Source organism: Coregonus clupeaformis, chromosome 23, assembly GCF_020615455.1.
Source record: "Coregonus clupeaformis isolate EN_2021a chromosome 23, ASM2061545v1, whole genome shotgun sequence".
Classification (NCBI taxonomy): Eukaryota; Metazoa; Chordata; class Actinopteri; order Salmoniformes; family Salmonidae; genus Coregonus; species Coregonus clupeaformis.
Window position 1 is genome coordinate 27,204,246 of NC_059214.1, and position 17,016 is coordinate 27,221,261.

The window sequence follows — 17,016 nt, forward strand, 5'->3', positions numbered from 1 at the left end:
ATCGCGGACCTCCAGCGGAACGTACACACGACCCTCTGGACACTGGGGAGGAGTGGGTTCGTTACGCAACGCCCGCTCGATGTCCGCGTCCACCTCCCACACCACCGGTGCCACCAGACACGACGCCGGAAGTAAGGGAGTGGGCTCCACGGAACTCTCCTCCGTGTCATACAGTTGGGACAGAGCATCTGCCTTAGCATTCTGGGAACCTGGCCTGTACGAAAGGGTGAAACAAAAACGGGTGAGAAACATTGACCACCTTGCCTGGCGAGGGTTTAATCTCTTCGCCGCCCGGATGTACTCCAGATTGCGGTGGTCAGTCAAAATAAGAAAAGGGTGGTTAGCCCCCTCAAGCCAATGTCTCCACGCTTTCAGGGCTTGGACCACGGCCAACAGCTCTCAGTCCCCCACATCATAGTTGCGCTCCGCCGGACTGAGCTTCTTAGAAAAGAATGCACAGGGACATAGTGTGTTGTCCTAAGACAGGGATGGGCAACTTTGATGGGGTGGGGGCCACAAAAAATCTGCACTCATCATGAGGGGCCACAGTTGCTCGCGGCCGGGTCTGCGCACCCACATCCAGCGGAGAGAAGATTTAGCAATTTTACAGCTAATTTCTTGCAATTCTACATATTTTGCGATAGGATGGAGAGAAATGTTTGCAGTTTTTAATATAATATATGAGTGAGACTGACAAACAAAATCAATAGGGTCTCCCCAGCCGGTAATTCAACCATAATAACAAGTTTAGATAGCTGGGCGCTAAGCTAACTTAGCAATCTAAAAAAATGTAGCTGTCATGTGCTAATTGACTGACTATCAGTGACTGACATAACAAGAGAAAAACTGATGATGCACAGCCAAATTTCTAAATTACACCTTGTGTATTCTGCTATTCTAACTTGCAACAGTAAGTTGAGACGCCGACTGAGTTCCCCGACTGAGACCCCGACTGAGTTTATTTGTGGAAATTGATCCGAGGGCCTTCAAAAGGGGGGCATGTGGCCCGCAGGCCGCCAGTTGCACATCCCTGCCCTAAGAGTTGTGCAAAGTTGGTAGAATATTATTCAAAATGATTCACAGCTGTAATGGCTGCCTAAGGTGCTTCCATCAAGTATTAACTCTGGGGTGTGAAGAAAAAAATAAAATAATGTTTTATTAATTATGAACATTTTCTATAACTTTCCTTCACTTTGGAAATGTGGAGTAGGTTGTGTAGATCTGTAGAGAGACAACTGTTATTTTTCTTAAAAAAATAAAAACACTTTTTGAATATGGAGACAAAAGACTGTGAGATGGGTAAAATTCTAGATACATGGAAAGTGGGATGTATACGGAGGGTGCGGGGCAACAGAAGGCGAACAGCAGAGGGGCTAAGGACCTTACAGATGGGGAAAGGGCTGATAAAACAGGGGGAAAGTTTGCGGGACTCCACCCGGAGGGGCAGATCCCGAGTGGAAAGCCATATCCTCTGCCCAAGATGGTAGTGAGGAGCAGGGGTCCGGTGGCGGTCCACCTGTCGTCGATATCCTGGAGGTGGTCTTGAGAAGAGCGGCCCGGGCTCTCTTCCAGGTACGGCGACAGCTACGGACGAACATCTGGGAAGAAGGTATGCTGACCTCTTGCTCCGGGAAGAGCGGGGGCTGATTCCCAGGGAACACTTAAAAGGCGAGAGACCAGTAGCAGAAGAGGGAAGGGTGTTGCGGGCATATTCCACCCTCACGAGTTGCTGGCTCCTGATGGTGGGATTGGTGGAGACGAGGCAACAAAGAGTTGTCTCCAGGTCCTGACTGGCTCGCTCCGACTGGCCGTTAGACTGGGGATGAAAACCAGAGGACAGGCTGGCCGACGACCCAATGAGGGTGCAGAACGCCTTCCAGAACCGGGATGAGAACTGTGGACCGTCATCGGAGACCATGTTGACCGGAAGTCCATGGATCCGGAAGACGTGCTGCACCATGAGCTGGGCCGTCTCCTTAGCTGAGGGAAACTTAGGAAGGGGGATAAAATGGGTGGCTTCGGAAAACCTATTCACCACCGTAAGGATGGTGGTGTTGCCCTCTGACGGAGGGAGACCCGTGACGAAGTCCAAGGATATATGGGACCAGGGGCTGTGAGGAACAGGGAGTGGTTGAAGGAGGCCAGCCGGAGCTTGCCGTGGAATGTTGTTCTGCGCACACACAGTGTAGGTGGCAATGAACGCGGAGACATCAAGAACCATGGTGGGCCACCAAAAATGTTGTCGGACGAAAGCCAAGGTCCGATGGGAGCCAGGATGACAGGTGAGTCTTGAGGACTGGAGCACGGGCAGAGTCCGGGACAAACATCAGGGGATCACTGCGCCTGGCGGACCAGACGCTCTATTCTGCAGATGATAGCAGCCGCTAGACAGGAAGTAGGGAGGATGGTCTCAGGGTCCGATGGTGTAGTAGCGGGGCTGTACAGATGTGAGAGTTCGTCAGGCTTCACATTCTTGGACCCCGGGCGGTAGGAGATAGTGAAATGGAAACGAGTGAATAACAGGGCCCATCTCGCCTGCCTGGAGTTGAGGCGCTTGGCGGTGTGGAGATATTCCAGGTTCTTGTGGTCGGTCCACACCAAGAATGGGTGTTCCGCCCCTTCTAACCAGTGCCTCCACTCCTCCAACGGCATCTTGACTGCGAGTAATTCTCGATATCCTACGTCATAGTTCCTCTCAGCAGGGTTAAGACGATGGGAAAGGAAGGCGCAGGGATGCAGCTTCTGGTCCTGGGCAGAACGCTGGGAAAGGACAGCTCCCACTCTGACGTCCGAGGCGTCATCCTCCACCCCAAACTGACGGGATGGGTCAAGATGGATTAGGATGGGAGCTGAAGTGAATCGCTGCTTGAGGTCTGAGAAAGCCTGGTCAGCTGCTGGAGACCATATGAACGGAACCTTGGGAGAGGTGAGTGCAGAGAGGGGGGAAGCAAGGGTGCTGTAACCCCAGATGAAACAACGGTAGAAATTAGCAAACCCCAGGAAACGTTACATCTGCACTCTGGATGTGGTTTGAGGCCAATCCACCACCGCTCTCACTTTGTCAGGGTCCATCTGAATATTCCCTGCAGCGATGACTTATCCTAGGAAGGAGATGGTGGAGCGATGGAACTCACATTTCTCTGCCTTCATGAAAAGCTGGTTCTCCAGGAGACGCTGGAGAACCTGTTCGACATGGAGAACGTGCTCTTGAGCTGACTGGGAATAAATGAGGATGTCGTCGAGGTAGACAAACACAAATCGGTTCAACATGTCACGGAGCACATAATTGACCAGGGCCTGGAACACTGCTGGAGCGTTGGTCAGTCCGAACGGCATCACCAGGTTCTCGTAGTGCTGGTCATGTTGAATGCTGTCTTCCACTTGTCACCTTCCCGTATCCGAACAAGATGGTAGGCGTTCTGAAGGTCCAATTTGGTGAAGATGACCGCACCCTGGAGAGACTCGAAAGCTGAGGAGTTGAGTGGTAGCGGGCAATGGTTTTTAACCATAGTGTCATTAAGACCCCGGTAGTCGATACACAGACGCTGGGTCTTGTTCTTCTTCTCCACAAAGAAGAACCCTGCACCGGCAGGGGAAGCAGATGGACGCATAATCCCTGCAACAAGAGAGTCCTCAACGTACCCTTCATTGCTTTGGTCTCCGGACCCGACATGGAATAAAATTGCCCCCGAGGCATTGCAGTTCCCGGGAGAAGGTTGATTGCGCAGTCGTAGGGCCGATTCGGAAGAAGAGATGTGGTGCGGGCCTTGCTGAAAGCCTCCCACAGGGCCTGGTACTCAGCGGGAATGGCGGAGAGGTCTGATGCTTCTTCCGAGCCCACAGGAACACGTCCCGGGGCAGGCTGCATCGACTTCAGGCAATGGGCATGGAAAAACGACTCCAACCTATGATGGAACCCATAGCCCAGTCGATTAGGGGGTTGTGCCTCTGGATCCATGAAAACCCCAAAACCATGGGTACATGAGGAGACTCCAGGAGCAGAAACTGCATAGCCTCACTGTGGTTGCCTGACACTCGTAGGTTGATAGGAACCGTATTGTGAGTCTCCTGGCAGGTTCCAGATTCTCCAGCGTAGCACTCTGGAGGAGGTAAGCGATGTACTCGGGACACTGGGGTAGGCTGGGAAGAAGCGCCACTGGTGGCAGGGTTGCTGAGAGTCTGGGGGGTTACTGTTGTGGCTTGCTGCCTAGTTGGGAATCTGCGGAATTGCTCCAGCAATGTATTGAAGACATGGTCATGGCGTTCTGCCAGGGTATGGTCCCTCCATAAGAGGGTCTTATACACTCTTGACACGCTTGTGCTTTGTACCATACCGATAAGGATCCAAGGAGGGGAGCTTTTGAGCTACAGCTCTCTGTAGCTAATGCCTGTGGACAACTTCAGTGGTAGGAGAGAAAGTACATAGTATAGGTCTATCAAAAGCTTTCAGCATTGGATTGTCTATCAAAAACATTTAAGCTATGCATGTATTATTATGTTTATCATGCTAAACCTGCCTCATATAACCATTTTTCATTCTAAAGTTTCAGGAATGAAACCGTATCAAAACCCATACAATTTTATGGGCCTCCTGAGTGGCGCAGCGGAATAAGGCACTGCATCGCAGTGCTTAAGGCATCACTACAGACCCGGGTTCGATCCCAGGCTGTGTCACAACCGGCCTTAACCGGGAGTCCCATAGGGCGGCACACAATTGGCCTAGCGTAGTCCGGTTAGGGGAGGGTTTGGCCAGGGGGGCTTTACTGTGATCAGTGTTAATTCCTGATAGTTGCTGGTTGAAAATACATTCTACACAGGACCTTTTAATCAGAGGGTTTGAATGGGCGGAAGTTTCGGTTTTCCATCGAGACGTCACCATGCCGTAAATTGGTTAATAGACCAAATAACAAAGAGTTCCAAAACTATCTGCCAATAACAGCTATTTATCAGTTTTCCCCTTCCCACTCAGACCACTCCCAGACAGTCCTAGCTAAATTCTTGCTTGAGAACTAGTTTTTTGCAAAAAAGTTATTTTGGCCCATTTTAATGGAAATCTATTAAAGAAAGGTACTTAATTGTTACCCAGAAATGATTTGATATTGATTTTTAAAAAGCTGCATTGTGCCTTTAAAGCTAAAGACTTTCACAAAATTCAATAATGAACCTTAATGAACCTTAAGTGCTATGCACTTAACTTTACCATACTGTCCCATATGTTTTTAATGAATCACTCTATAGGTCTGGTGATGTAACAAACAAACTGCTTCCTGTAACACCAGTATAGATCATGTTACGTAACATTGTTCCTAGTTTGAGTTTATTCTATTTCAATTCTAGTTCAAATCTTCCCTTTTCACCATGTTGTGTTTTTCTTAGATTTAACTGAACAAGAGAGAGGAAATTGTGCAAGCTGCTGTTTCAATGTCAGAATATGCTGTGCTCCTTCACTTTGTCTGGAGTTGTTTCTCAGATATTGGTGGAACCAGAGTTGAATGTCAGTATATGGACCACGTTATGGTTATTCAGTGGTGGATCCTGTTATGCATATCAGGGCATTCTGCTGAGGGTGAGTTCAGTTTTTACTGTATGTATTTCATCATCATTATTTTGTTGCTCTGAATATTTTGTTTAAAACTCTACATGCAGAATATTTCATTCAAAACCCAAATATCTGGGACAAGCAATTTAAATGTATACAGTATTAAAGGATTACATGATGTACAATATAGACAGTTTCTACGACTATCAGAGGGAAACTGGTATACGGATGAGACTTTGAAAACCTATTCTCTAATTTGAATTGGTTGTCCTTGATTTTGAAAACAAATAAGGGGCTTTAAACCAGATTCACAATAAATAATCTGTACATTTTGTAACTGTTATGGGGTGAATTGAAACTGTTATTTGACCAGATCTGTGTCTCATTGTCCACACACAGTGATGAAGAGGAGCGTCTTCTTTTTCTCTGGTCAGACAGAGAGTGTGCATCTATCTGTGTCAGACCTGGTTCAACAGTCTGTGTCAGACCTGGTTCAACCTCACTGGTCAGAGTTCAGCTGGGAGTGGACCTCACATGATGGGAGATATTCAGATATTCGAATAACCAGAGCAATATCCTCTATGCTAGTGGTCAGTCCACCTTTCACAGAGTACTTTTCCCGCAGCAATGACTATGATGTAACAGTGAAGCCGAAGTTTGAATGTGCAGGGGTGTTTTTGTTTGTAAGAACAAATGTCCCATTGGCTCAGATTGAGATCTTCGCCACAAAAGGTACGTAAATACTGTGTCTGTTTAGTCAGACAAGCCATTGTGAATCTTCCATAATGACAAAATAGCTTCTAGTGATGAAATAGTTTCGAAAGTCAGCTTCCGGCATTACCCTAATTTCTTCACCGATAGTACGTTTATATTGTAATCATTTTTAAATTGCATGTTTTTTCAGTCACACCTTCCTTTTGGCCTTCATTTCGTCTGGGTTCTGATGTGAGTATTAGTTGCGAGGTGTCCAGCCTACCAGAAGGGGCCACACTGCAGTGGGAAAGAGAGGGAGATCCCACTTCTAACACCACGCTGTTCTACAACAACACTGCCCACATGGTCATCCACAGTGTTGATCAGGACAGTCAGGGGACATACTACTGCACTTTTAAACAGAATGGAACACTGTTATATAGTGTTTCTAATGCTGTCAGAACTGAGGAAGGTACAACATGTGTTCTTATCTAACTGAAATATCAAAACCTTTATGTGAAACATGAATGTTGTCCTCTTGATCAGTAGTCATTGACAATCAATAATGTTGGTCTCATATTAAATGGTTAAACGGTGATCACATTTGTTACATTTACAATAAGACTTAGGATTTAAATGAAATTAAACCTTCCCCTCTGACTGAACACTGCTATGGTTTTCTCCACAGTTTCGTCCGATGCCACTCTCACAATGTACAGAGAGAGCGCCAACAGCTCTCTGGTGACACTGCTTTGTAAGACATCAGATGAGTACACCCATGCATCATGGTCCTGGACACCACTATCTACAGCTAAAGAGGTTCACGTTGTGACAACTGCAATGTACGGATCCAATGACACGTTTAATGAGAGATTTTCATCCGGGGACTTCAATAGATACTACTTCCGTCTCTACATCTCACCGGTGAAGTTCGAAGATGGTGGGAAGTTCAACTGCTATTTTGAAAACCTCCTAGTTGCCTCTATTAATGTGGTAACCATAAAGGGTGAGCATTATCATTTTAAATATCCAAGATGCATTTTTCAGAATAAACTACTTTTACTTATATTTGAGAGAAGAGATTAAAGATCCCCAATGATTTTCAGTCTCTGCAGTGCCCCCTAGTGGATCCCCCAGGAATCATCAGGTGGTCCTGAGGTGTGAGGTGTCGGAGGTGAGCGGTGACCCTGTGACCCTGGCTTGGCTGAGGATGGAGGGGAGCAGGGGGCTGCTGGTCAAACAGGACGTCCTGACAGAGACTCGTCTCAACCGCACGCTCAGTGTGACCCTGCCCAGCCTCCGTAGGGACCAGCTGCACTGGCAGTGTGTTGTGTTCACAGAGGGCATCCTCAGAGCAACAGCCTCCCTGACTCTCACACTACCTACACTGACAACAATGTCTTCAATGACAGGTAACAACCTGTTATGATAGGCTCTCTTCAATTTGACCCAGTCTGTTCCAACCTATCTCAATCCAAACTAATTATGCCGCACTGGACCTCTGCTTTCCAATGGCATAAGCCTACTGTAACAAAATAAATAGGTTACCATGCTTGAGAGGTTGCCATGTGTAATATAATCTAACAGAAGTCTCTGTTTCTTAGGGATGGGCACCGAGACAGTGGTCAGAGGGGTGATTACAATGGCTGCCACCCTAGGAGTTTTCGGATTTCTCGGCTTCTACTGTCGTAGACCAAACGGTAAGGAGACACTTCCTCTTGGATAGACTCTCCATAAAAAAGGAATCCAACCCAATCCCAAAGGAATGGGACATTGAGGCACCATCTAAAATGACTGTGTTAGACAGTACTTATCTTTCTCTTTCATTTGGGACCGAGGCAGAGCTAGCCTTCATATGGGACATGGATCCATCTCCACATTAAAGTGCTTTTAAAGTCTCCAAACATATGAACAACTTTGATTTTGTAGTGAACTACAACTTAAATTAACATTATGAAGTAACATACATGATAGTCTTTCATAAGTACTGAGTGGAAAACTAGTGAATTAGTGTGTGTAAAGGACATCATTGCATACTCTTCTGGTTGATGTGTTGGTGTGTCTTCCATCCAGGTACCCAGACACAGAGACAAAGGAAGGAACCTGCTCAACTGGAGGAGACTAGTGTATAGCCTTGTTGCTAGCCTATGGCCTGTGGCAGTGTTAAAATATAGCTTTGCCACCCATGTCTGTAGTAACCAGTGATGTCTTTCACACTGAATTACCACATGACACACTGTGTTCGGTCAAAAGGTCAGGCAATGGAAACTTCAACAGTGTTAAAATAATGTGTTAACCACCAACATCCTTCCCCTCAAAGACTAATATTGAAAACATGACCATGTTATGATACTGTAAGCATCTTTCCTAAACACCTAAATAATTTACACTGAGTGTACAAAACATTAGGATCACCTGCTCTTTCAATGACAGACTGACCAGGTGAATCCAGTTGAAAGATATGGTCCCTTATTGATGTCACTTGTTAAATCCACTTCAATCAGTGTAGATGAAGGGGAGGAGACAGGTTAAATAAGGATTTTTAAACCTTGAGACATGTATTGTGTGTGTGTGCCATTCAGAGGGTGAATGGGCAAGACAAAATATTTAAGTGCCATTGAACGGGGTATGGTAGTAGGTACCAGGCGCACCGGTTTGTGTCAAGAACTGCAACTCTGCTGGGGTTTTCACGCTCAACAGTTTCCCATGTGTATCAAGACTGGTCCACCACCCAAAGGACATCCAGCCAACTTGACACAACTGTGGGAAGCTTTGGAATCAACATGGGCCAGCATCCCTGTGGAACGCTTTCGACACCTTGTAGAGTCCATTGCCCGATGAATTGAGGCTGTTCTTAATGTTTTTACACTCAGTGTATATTATTTAGTTAATCTTAGAAATGTAAGTTTCCATTCATCCTCAGTCTGTAATGTTTGTTCACAATAAATAGTGATGTAAATACTAGCTTGGCAACAGTGTCTCAGCTTATTTTACCATCTAATTTTCCTGTATTAGGAAAGCTGTTAGTAATAGAGAACTTTAAAGGGTCTGTTGCAAGAGACTGGCCATAGTGTAGAAAGTTCCTGTTTTTTGTTTTGAAAGCCTTTGGTTGCATTTAGACACCATGGTCTTTGGAATTCCCCATAATTCACCAACTGTTATTTGCTTCAAAAGGAACATTTTACATTTAGATTTAAGTCATTTAGCAGACGCTCTTATCCAGAGCGACTTACAAATTGGTGCATGTCATGCTTCCATATTAATTATAATATCTGTAACATGCTTTTAATAATACTACTTCTATTATTTTAATTGCACAGCATTTACATTATATTCTGCTACATTTTGCTAAACTGTGACATGTTTGACCATTGTTTTGATCCCATTGATGCCTATAATGATGGTTGAGTGTCAGGCGACTTTTGATCATTTAACCCTTAATCCTACTCCTTAATCCCTGCCTGCTACATACAGTATAGGGTGGATACAAGTAAAGTGAGATTTTATGAAGTACTATATCCTCAGATGCGCAGTCATTTTAAATTGCATCACATCTGTAGTGTTTGAACTTCTTCTTTTCTTCAGTTCCTGAACATATTTATCAGGATGTCAGTAATGATATGAGTTGGCTACTGAGTAGAGAGAAGGGGAACAGAACAGCAAGATACAGCAACATGGGGGAGTGCAGAGGCTCTATGGGTGTAACGTTGTTGTGGATCCTGCTGTGGATATCTAGATACTGTCAAGGACTCTCAGCTGAACGTGAGTAATGTGTTTCTGGTTGAATTATTTGTCATAAAATACTCACCTTTTAAAGAGGCAATCTGCAGTTGTTACATCCATTTTGAGACCTTTAAATTATGATATACACCAGCATAGCCACGGGAAGTAGTTTGAGGGTGGGGTGCTGTACATTTTGTTGCCAATGGGGGAGTGGGGGAGGGGCTGAGCATGTTTTGTCAAGGGGGTTGCAGACGGATATATACTCTAATACAGGACTATTAAAGGGGGGCATTGATTTTGTTAGTCAGTCTCACTCAGATATCACATTAAAAACTGCAAACATTTATCTTCACCTTATGGCAAAATGTGTAGAATTGCAGGAAATTCGTTTTAAAAAATCAGCATTTTCTCTGTGACCCATGGCAAAATGTGTAGAATTGTACGAAATTAACCCAACTAAAAAAAACATCTCTCTGCTGTCAAGAGGGGGGCTGCTAAAATGTTTTGTTCACTATGTGGTGGGGGGTGGAGGGGTATGCACATGTAGCTATGCAGACTCGTGAGCAACTGCGGCCCCTCATGATGAGTTCAGAGTTTTTGTGGCCACCACCCCATCAAAGTTGCCCATCCTTGATATACACCCATTGATTCTTGAAGAATATAACTGCCTTATGAGCTTAGTTCAACTGTTGTACTCCATCAGAATCCCATTATATAAGCTGTAAACAATGTAAATGTAAACAAAAAATGTATAAATATCTCCAGGCCCGTCCCTCAGCTGTTTACCAAATCAGTAGCAGGTTAACTGCTTTGTTGTTGTTCTAACAGCAGATTGCCCCTTTAAAGCATTACATACAAGTAGGATGAAGCTATTGAGGAGTCATCTGAGAAAGAGAGCGAGATAAAATTTGAGATTTGAACAGTGAATAATATTAATATAAAGATATTTTGCAGCTTTTTATCCTATCGTTTTGAATATCTTCCCTCCACAGAATTGTCAAAGAAGATATTTTTCGTTGAGAAGACCAGTAACAGAGTCACTCTCCCAGTTTCCCCTGCAGTTCCAAAAGGGACAGCGCACCAATGGATATGGACCTCACATGATGGCAGACACTCAAACACTTCAGTAGCCCAAATCACTTCACCCATGAATAGACAGGATCCTATCTCACAAGGAACCGGATATGATCTTTCCATCCAAACAATATTTGAAAATGCTGGAGAGTTTGTGTTCATGCAAACCAAACCAGATGTAGCAGTTCTGGCAAGATTTGAGGTGTTTAGTTTTGTGTTTAAAGGTATGTTGGACATGTTCAATTTCTCAATGGGTATCATTTCAATCATTTTAAAATATCAATGTATATCGCCTTGTCAATATCAGAATAAGAGCCAAAATGTTGCTGTTGTAATCATTTCATTATTGATTATCAAGCATTTTAGATTTGGAAAAATGTAAACCGCTGATTTCCACTTTTTCCCTCGTTTTATCTTCTTTTATCAAATTGAAGTAAAGTAATGGATATCTCCTTTTTGCAGTGACACCAATTGATCGTGTTAATCAAGTGTATCTTGGTTCTGATGTTAGTGTGCGTTGCGAGGTGTCCAGCCTACCAGAAGGGGCCACACTTCAGTGGGAAAGAGAGGGAGATCCCACTTCTAACACCACGTTGTTCTACAACAACACTGCCCACATGGTCATCCACACTGTTGATCAGAATTACAGGGGAAGATACAACTGCAATTTCAGACTGAATGGAGAATTGTTGTTTACTGTTTATACTAAACTGAATGTGCAAACACGTAAGATTTATTAACATTAATGTAATATATTAATACATGAATTGACCAAATAATTTGTTCAGGATTAAATATTCAGGAATATTGTCCTCAATAATACAAAGAAAAGAGTGCACTATACAGGCAAACAATTATCATCAGCATTTTCCCTTTAATGTTTTTTATTTATTTTTTCCAGACACATATAGTAGACCATTAATACATTTGTTTCGAGAGAGCAGCAACAGCAGTGAGGTGAACTTGATCTGCAGGTATATCTCCACATACCACAGAGCCGAATGGACCGTGACCAAATCAGTTACTTTGACTTCATATAATACAGAGTCATTGGACAAGGTCAGAAGAGACCGATTCTCATCTCCTCCGTTCAACGGATATGATTTCCCACTGCATGTCTCACCAGTGACATTTGAGGATGGTGGAATGTTCACATGTTTCTTTGAAGGCTATATATTCGGCTCGGTTAAACTCACAACCATTCGAGGTAACTTTGCTTTTGTCTTTTAACAATGAGAGAGCAGACACTCTGTTCACGTACACTGTTGGTTACTATGACAACCATACACTTTTCATTTAATCATTGAATTAGTTAGCTGTTCAGTACATTGTTACAGTATACTGCTCTTTCAGAGGTCAAAGTATAGTACAGGACTGTTTTCTGTTCTTTATCTTAGTATCTGAATCTGGAGGGCCCCCTGGTGGCCAGCCGGTTGTGCTGAGGTGTGAGGTGTCGGAGGTGAGCGGTGACCCTGTGACCCTGGCCTGGATGAGGATGGAGGGGAGCAGGGGGCTGCTGGTCAAACAGGACATCCTGACAGAGAGTCACCCCAACAGGACGCTCAGTGTGACCCTGCCCAGCCTCTGCAGAGACCAGCTGCACTGGCAGTGTGTTGTGTTCACAGAGGGCATGCTCAGAGCGACAGCCTCCCTGACCCTCACACTCCCCACAAACACACCAATGTCTTCAATGACAGGTAACAACTTGTTTTGCTGCACTGGCAGTCTGTGGTGTTCACAGGGGGCATGCTCAGAGCAAGCATTCCCCTCAGATTCAGTGATTCTGCTGGAAGATCATGGTTACCAGCGTTCATTACATCAACATCGTCTATGATAGGTAACACACGTCTGTAGATTACATTAAATCCCTCCATCTGAATGATTTGGAATCTATTAAAGATTCAGTTAGAGGACATCATCATAAACAACATACAGTACATCATACAAGTAACCAAATCAATGTCTTTGGATTGCCCTTGGGCCCCTGTTAATTTAAACTGTGATGAATTTAGAGTCTTAGCAAATGTAGTCTGCTGTATAGTAAGTACTCAGGTATCTCATATCCCAGCATGTTCTCTCTCATACTCTTTGTTCATGTCTTTTTGGTTACCACAGATGACAACCATCTGCAGACTGTGATCATTGTGGCCTGTACTGCTATGGTTGTTGCTGGGGTCCTGGTTGGTGCTCTGGTGTTCTACCTGAAGAGGAAGAAGACAGGTAAAATACACTGATAATGACCACTATTGCTGATCAAACTTGTCGGATTGCTACATCTTAAATTTAGGCCTATGTCAACAATTGTGTGGAAACGTTTTTGCTACGATCTCTTTTTTCAAAGCTGTGACGACCCTAACACTGACCCAGAAGAATGACCCAGTCTACGGTAACATCACAGATCCACAAAGAGACCAAGGTATACCCTTCTTCACTTTGGGTGTAATATGATGTACAATACAGATATAGATATAGATATGGCAGTGGAGGCTCCTCAGAGGAGGAAGGGGAGGACCATCCTACTCAGTGAATTTCATTTTTCTTAAAATAGTGAAACATTAGAAAAGTTATCCTTTTTAGATAAAACGATACTAAATATATTCTCATCACCAAATAACTGATTAAAACACACTGTTTTGCAATGAAGGTCTACAGTAGCCTCAACAGCACTCTTTAAGGTAGCACCATGGTGTAGCCAGAGGACAGCTATTTTACATTGACTTGAATTCAAAACCTAGGAGGCTCATGGTTCTCAACCCCTTCCATAGACTTACACAGTAATTATGACGACTTCCGGAGAACGTCCTCCAACCTATCAGAGCTCTTGCAGCATGAACTGATATGTTGTCCATCCAATCAAAGGATCAGATAATTAATCTAGTACTGAAAGCATAAGCTACCGCCAGCTAGCACTGCAGTGCATACAGTGTGAAGAGTTTTTAGAGAAGCAGCGGTGTGTGAGAGAGAGATAGCTATATTTCATTGTATTTTTTTCTTCTAAGTTTACCTTTTACTTACTTAGCTAGCTGATGCAGCTAATTTAGCCTACTCAACAACCTGACTCAAATAAAGAGGAATGCTATGCTATTTATATTAGCTAGCTGGCTAAGGCTATCCAACACTGCAACTCTTCCAACTCAAGGTAAGCTTTCGGTTTAATTAATTTATTGCCACCGGGCCCGCCGGTGTAACTGCTAAACTGCTTGCTGTACACTGTAGGCCTGCTGCATAATTGTAACCAGCCACTCTGATTTTTTACCAGCCAAAAAAATGTTGGGCTAAAATTACACCAACAAAACAGAAAAAAAAGATGAGCATGTTTTGTAATGTATCTAAAACAATAAATGTATTACTAGTAAGAAGTAATGTGGTATATTTTTGTGACCTCAGTCTTTTAACCAAAATATCACAGATGAGACAAAAATGATCACCTGGCCCTTTAAGGGTGGGAGGTTACCATGGAAACGCGACTCCCAGTCACGTTTGTGCCTGTGAGATTGAGAGTCTGACTAGTATCTGCATTGCTTCTCTTCTCTATAAATTGAAACTCAAACATTGAAAAACAAACTAACTTGTGATCAAAACAATGTAAATAGCCAAGAAACACAAGGACAAAGTCTCACTTCAGTAGACTTTGGCTTCAAGTAAATTAGAACAACTTTTATGCCTGTGCGCAGCGCTCCTAAAAATGAATCTTTCACTCAGCTCTTCACGTGAGCGCTGCAGGCTATAGAATTCGTAGTTCAATTAATTTACCAGCTATGAAACAAAATGACAGAAATATTTCGAAAACAGTTACTGCAGCATTTATTTTGCTATAAATGTGATCATACTTGACATTTCATTCACAAATACTAATCTACTTTGGCGGGTGTTAATTTTAGGCCCTGATGATTATGACATTAGCTAATATGGTGACAACAATGTTGGTTGTGGAGCAGTCAGTGGTTATGGTATGAAGATTTGGCTTGGAGAGGTTTATTTCGCCTCGTCACAGACAGCTGTTGTGTTGTGCACTGAAGTCCACAAGTGAACGGAAAAAGTGAAGCCAGAAGGAATTATAAACCAGGTAGTTTGGCACCTAGATATGGATTGGCTGAAAGCCGTGATATATTTAAGCAATAAGGCCCAAGGGGGTGTGGTATATGGCCAATATACCCCAGCTAAGAGCTGTTCTTATGCATGACGCAACGCAGAGTGCTAGGACACAGCCCTTAGCAGTGGTATTGCCGTGGAAATTCTACACATGGACACGCAAAGTCAAACTTAAATGAATCATTGTTTATTAACAGTTAACTGGAGAGGTTCCAACAAACTTGATGCACAATAGTGAACTTCTGTCAGGAGCTCTCTCGGGGCAGTCCCAATATTTATATATTTCTTAATTCCATTCTTTTACTTTTAGATTTGTGTTTATTGTTGTGAATTGTTAGATATTACTGCACTGTTGGTGCTAGAAACACAAGCATTTCGCTACACCCGCAATAACATCTGCTAAATACAGTATGATTTGATAGGTTGGAGGACATCCTCCAGAAGGTGTCATAATTACTGTGTAAGTCTATGGAAGGGGGTGAGAATCATGAGCCTCCAAGGTTTTGTATTGAAGTCAATGCACCCAGAGGAGGACGGAAGCTAGCTGTCCTGGTGCTACCCTACAGAGTGCTGTTGAGGCTACTGTAGACCTTCATTGCAAAATAGTGTGTTTTATCAATTATTTGGTGACGTTATTATATTTAGTACAGTTTTATCTAAAAAGGATAACTTCTTTAATGTAATTTTTTAAAATGGAATTTACTGAGGAGGATGGTCCTCCCCTTCCTCCTCTGAGGAGCCTCCACTAGTACAGTAAGTAGGAGGTTGAGATGACTTTCAAGATGACATTCCGAATGTTCCACAGTGCCAACAGATGTGTAGGAAGTTACACTAAAGTCACAACTGTCTGATTAACATTTTGGCTTTTTTTTATACTATCAGAGAGCCAGGGGGGTCAAACAGGGGAAGATGAAAATGAGGAAGTTCATTACTCTGAGTTTGCTTTATGTGAACCCAGGCTTGGTGGTGAGTAATGTGCGTGTGGAAATACAGAATGGTTTGTTGAATGTAACTTGTGTTGATGAAGCGTAACTATTTGCATTTCTTTTCTTTTTTTTCAGATCCCAACATAGTCACAGCAGGGTCAAATCAGGTAAGAATAGCACTTTAGTCAAATTATCATTTTGTTATATATATATTTGTTTTTAACTGGTGTTCATGTCCATACATACAGGAACGTGCTGTGATCTATTCCCCTCTCAACATATAAGGAAACATGACTTTCAGATGGATAAAATTACCATGTTAAGATTCAGGGATTCTATTCCACATTTTGTCACTTACTTAAGGTGTTTATTAGTCTATTGTGAATTTTCACAGAGAAAATATGATCCCACAATACTGATTATGACTTTTGATATGATGCTGTATGCCAATTATCTTTTGTTTAAAACGTATGAGATTTGTTCAATTAGCTTATTATGCTGCTTTTGATTTATGTATATAATGATACGGTAATATATGCTTACTAAAACTGCCATGTAAAGACAGCAGGTAGTGCAATTGGAGGGTAAATTGTAGGAAGGCAATTTTGATCTGAAATATTTTGATGGCTGTAACCTATGCAAATAATAGTTTTATACATGTGTAGTCCTTTATGCATGTGCATTTTATATGTAAAGTATTTTCATTCGATTTATGTGTTTAAATAAAAATGGTCTTCGTAATTTGATGTCTACTTATTGTATAGGTGAGTGCAGTTGGATATGTTACCAGAAGATGGCACTGTTGGAAAGAAAATAATGCTTTGCAAGAATACAGTACATGAGGCTTGAGAGAGGAATAAAGCATTTATTTCAGCCCTCTCTTCCCTTTTCCTTTGCTATCGCTAGTTCCTTTAGGGATTACAGTGAAAAGGTAGCAATTCAATGCTTTTCTCTCCAACACAAAGGTAT

The 17,016-nt window shown here is 43.1% G+C and overlaps 2 protein-coding genes across 3 annotated transcripts; both read left to right on the top strand.

Annotated features, from left to right (window-relative positions):
- The first annotated feature begins 5,274 nt into the window (after positions 1-5,274).
- LOC121536236 lies at positions 5,275-8,689 on the top strand. The gene is made up of 7 exons (XM_041843503.2): positions 5,275-5,566; positions 5,939-6,271; positions 6,444-6,704; positions 6,921-7,238; positions 7,339-7,644; positions 7,837-7,932; positions 8,306-8,689. Exons 1-7 carry the CDS (start codon positions 5,422-5,424, stop codon positions 8,362-8,364), a joined length of 1,518 nt encoding a protein of 505 aa, XP_041699437.2. The 5' UTR covers positions 5,275-5,421; the 3' UTR covers positions 8,365-8,689.
- A 1,157-nt stretch (positions 8,690-9,846) lies between these two features.
- On the top strand, positions 9,847-16,788 carry LOC121536686. 2 transcript variants are annotated; one of them, XM_041844122.2, is made up of 10 exons: positions 9,847-9,994; positions 10,948-11,253; positions 11,492-11,755; positions 11,931-12,236; positions 12,427-12,726; positions 13,145-13,249; positions 13,371-13,445; positions 16,004-16,087; positions 16,183-16,214; positions 16,296-16,788. In XM_041844122.2, the coding sequence occupies exons 1-10, from the start codon at positions 9,853-9,855 to the stop codon at positions 16,329-16,331; spliced, it is 1,650 nt and encodes a 549-aa protein (XP_041700056.2). In that variant the 5' UTR covers positions 9,847-9,852; the 3' UTR covers positions 16,332-16,788. The 2 variants fall into 2 exon arrangements, with proteins under 2 accessions (XP_041700056.2, XP_041700057.2); XM_041844123.2 differs by lacking the exons at positions 9,847-9,994; positions 10,948-11,253; positions 11,492-11,755 and having other exon boundaries at positions 11,770-12,236.
- The last annotated feature ends 228 nt before the right edge of the window (positions 16,789-17,016 follow it).

Excerpts from the sequence above, each read along its gene's own strand:
- LOC121536236 (XM_041843503.2), top strand. The coding sequence starts at position 5,422 with ATGTCAGAATATGCTGTGCTCCTTCACTTTGTCTGGAGTTGTTTCTCA. Across the intron at positions 6,705-6,920 it reads TGCTGTCAGAACTGAGGAAG|TTTCGTCCGATGCCACTCTC; the intron begins GTACAACATGTG and ends TTTTCTCCACAG. Across the intron at positions 7,645-7,836 it reads AACAATGTCTTCAATGACAG|GGATGGGCACCGAGACAGTG; the intron begins GTAACAACCTGT and ends TCTGTTTCTTAG.
- LOC121536686 (XM_041844122.2), top strand. The coding sequence starts at position 9,853 with ATGAGTTGGCTACTGAGTAGAGAGAAGGGGAACAGAACAGCAAGATAC. Across the intron at positions 13,446-16,003 it reads AGATCCACAAAGAGACCAAG|AGAGCCAGGGGGGTCAAACA; the intron begins GTATACCCTTCT and ends TTATACTATCAG. Across the intron at positions 16,215-16,295 it reads TCACAGCAGGGTCAAATCAG|GAACGTGCTGTGATCTATTC; the intron begins GTAAGAATAGCA and ends CCATACATACAG.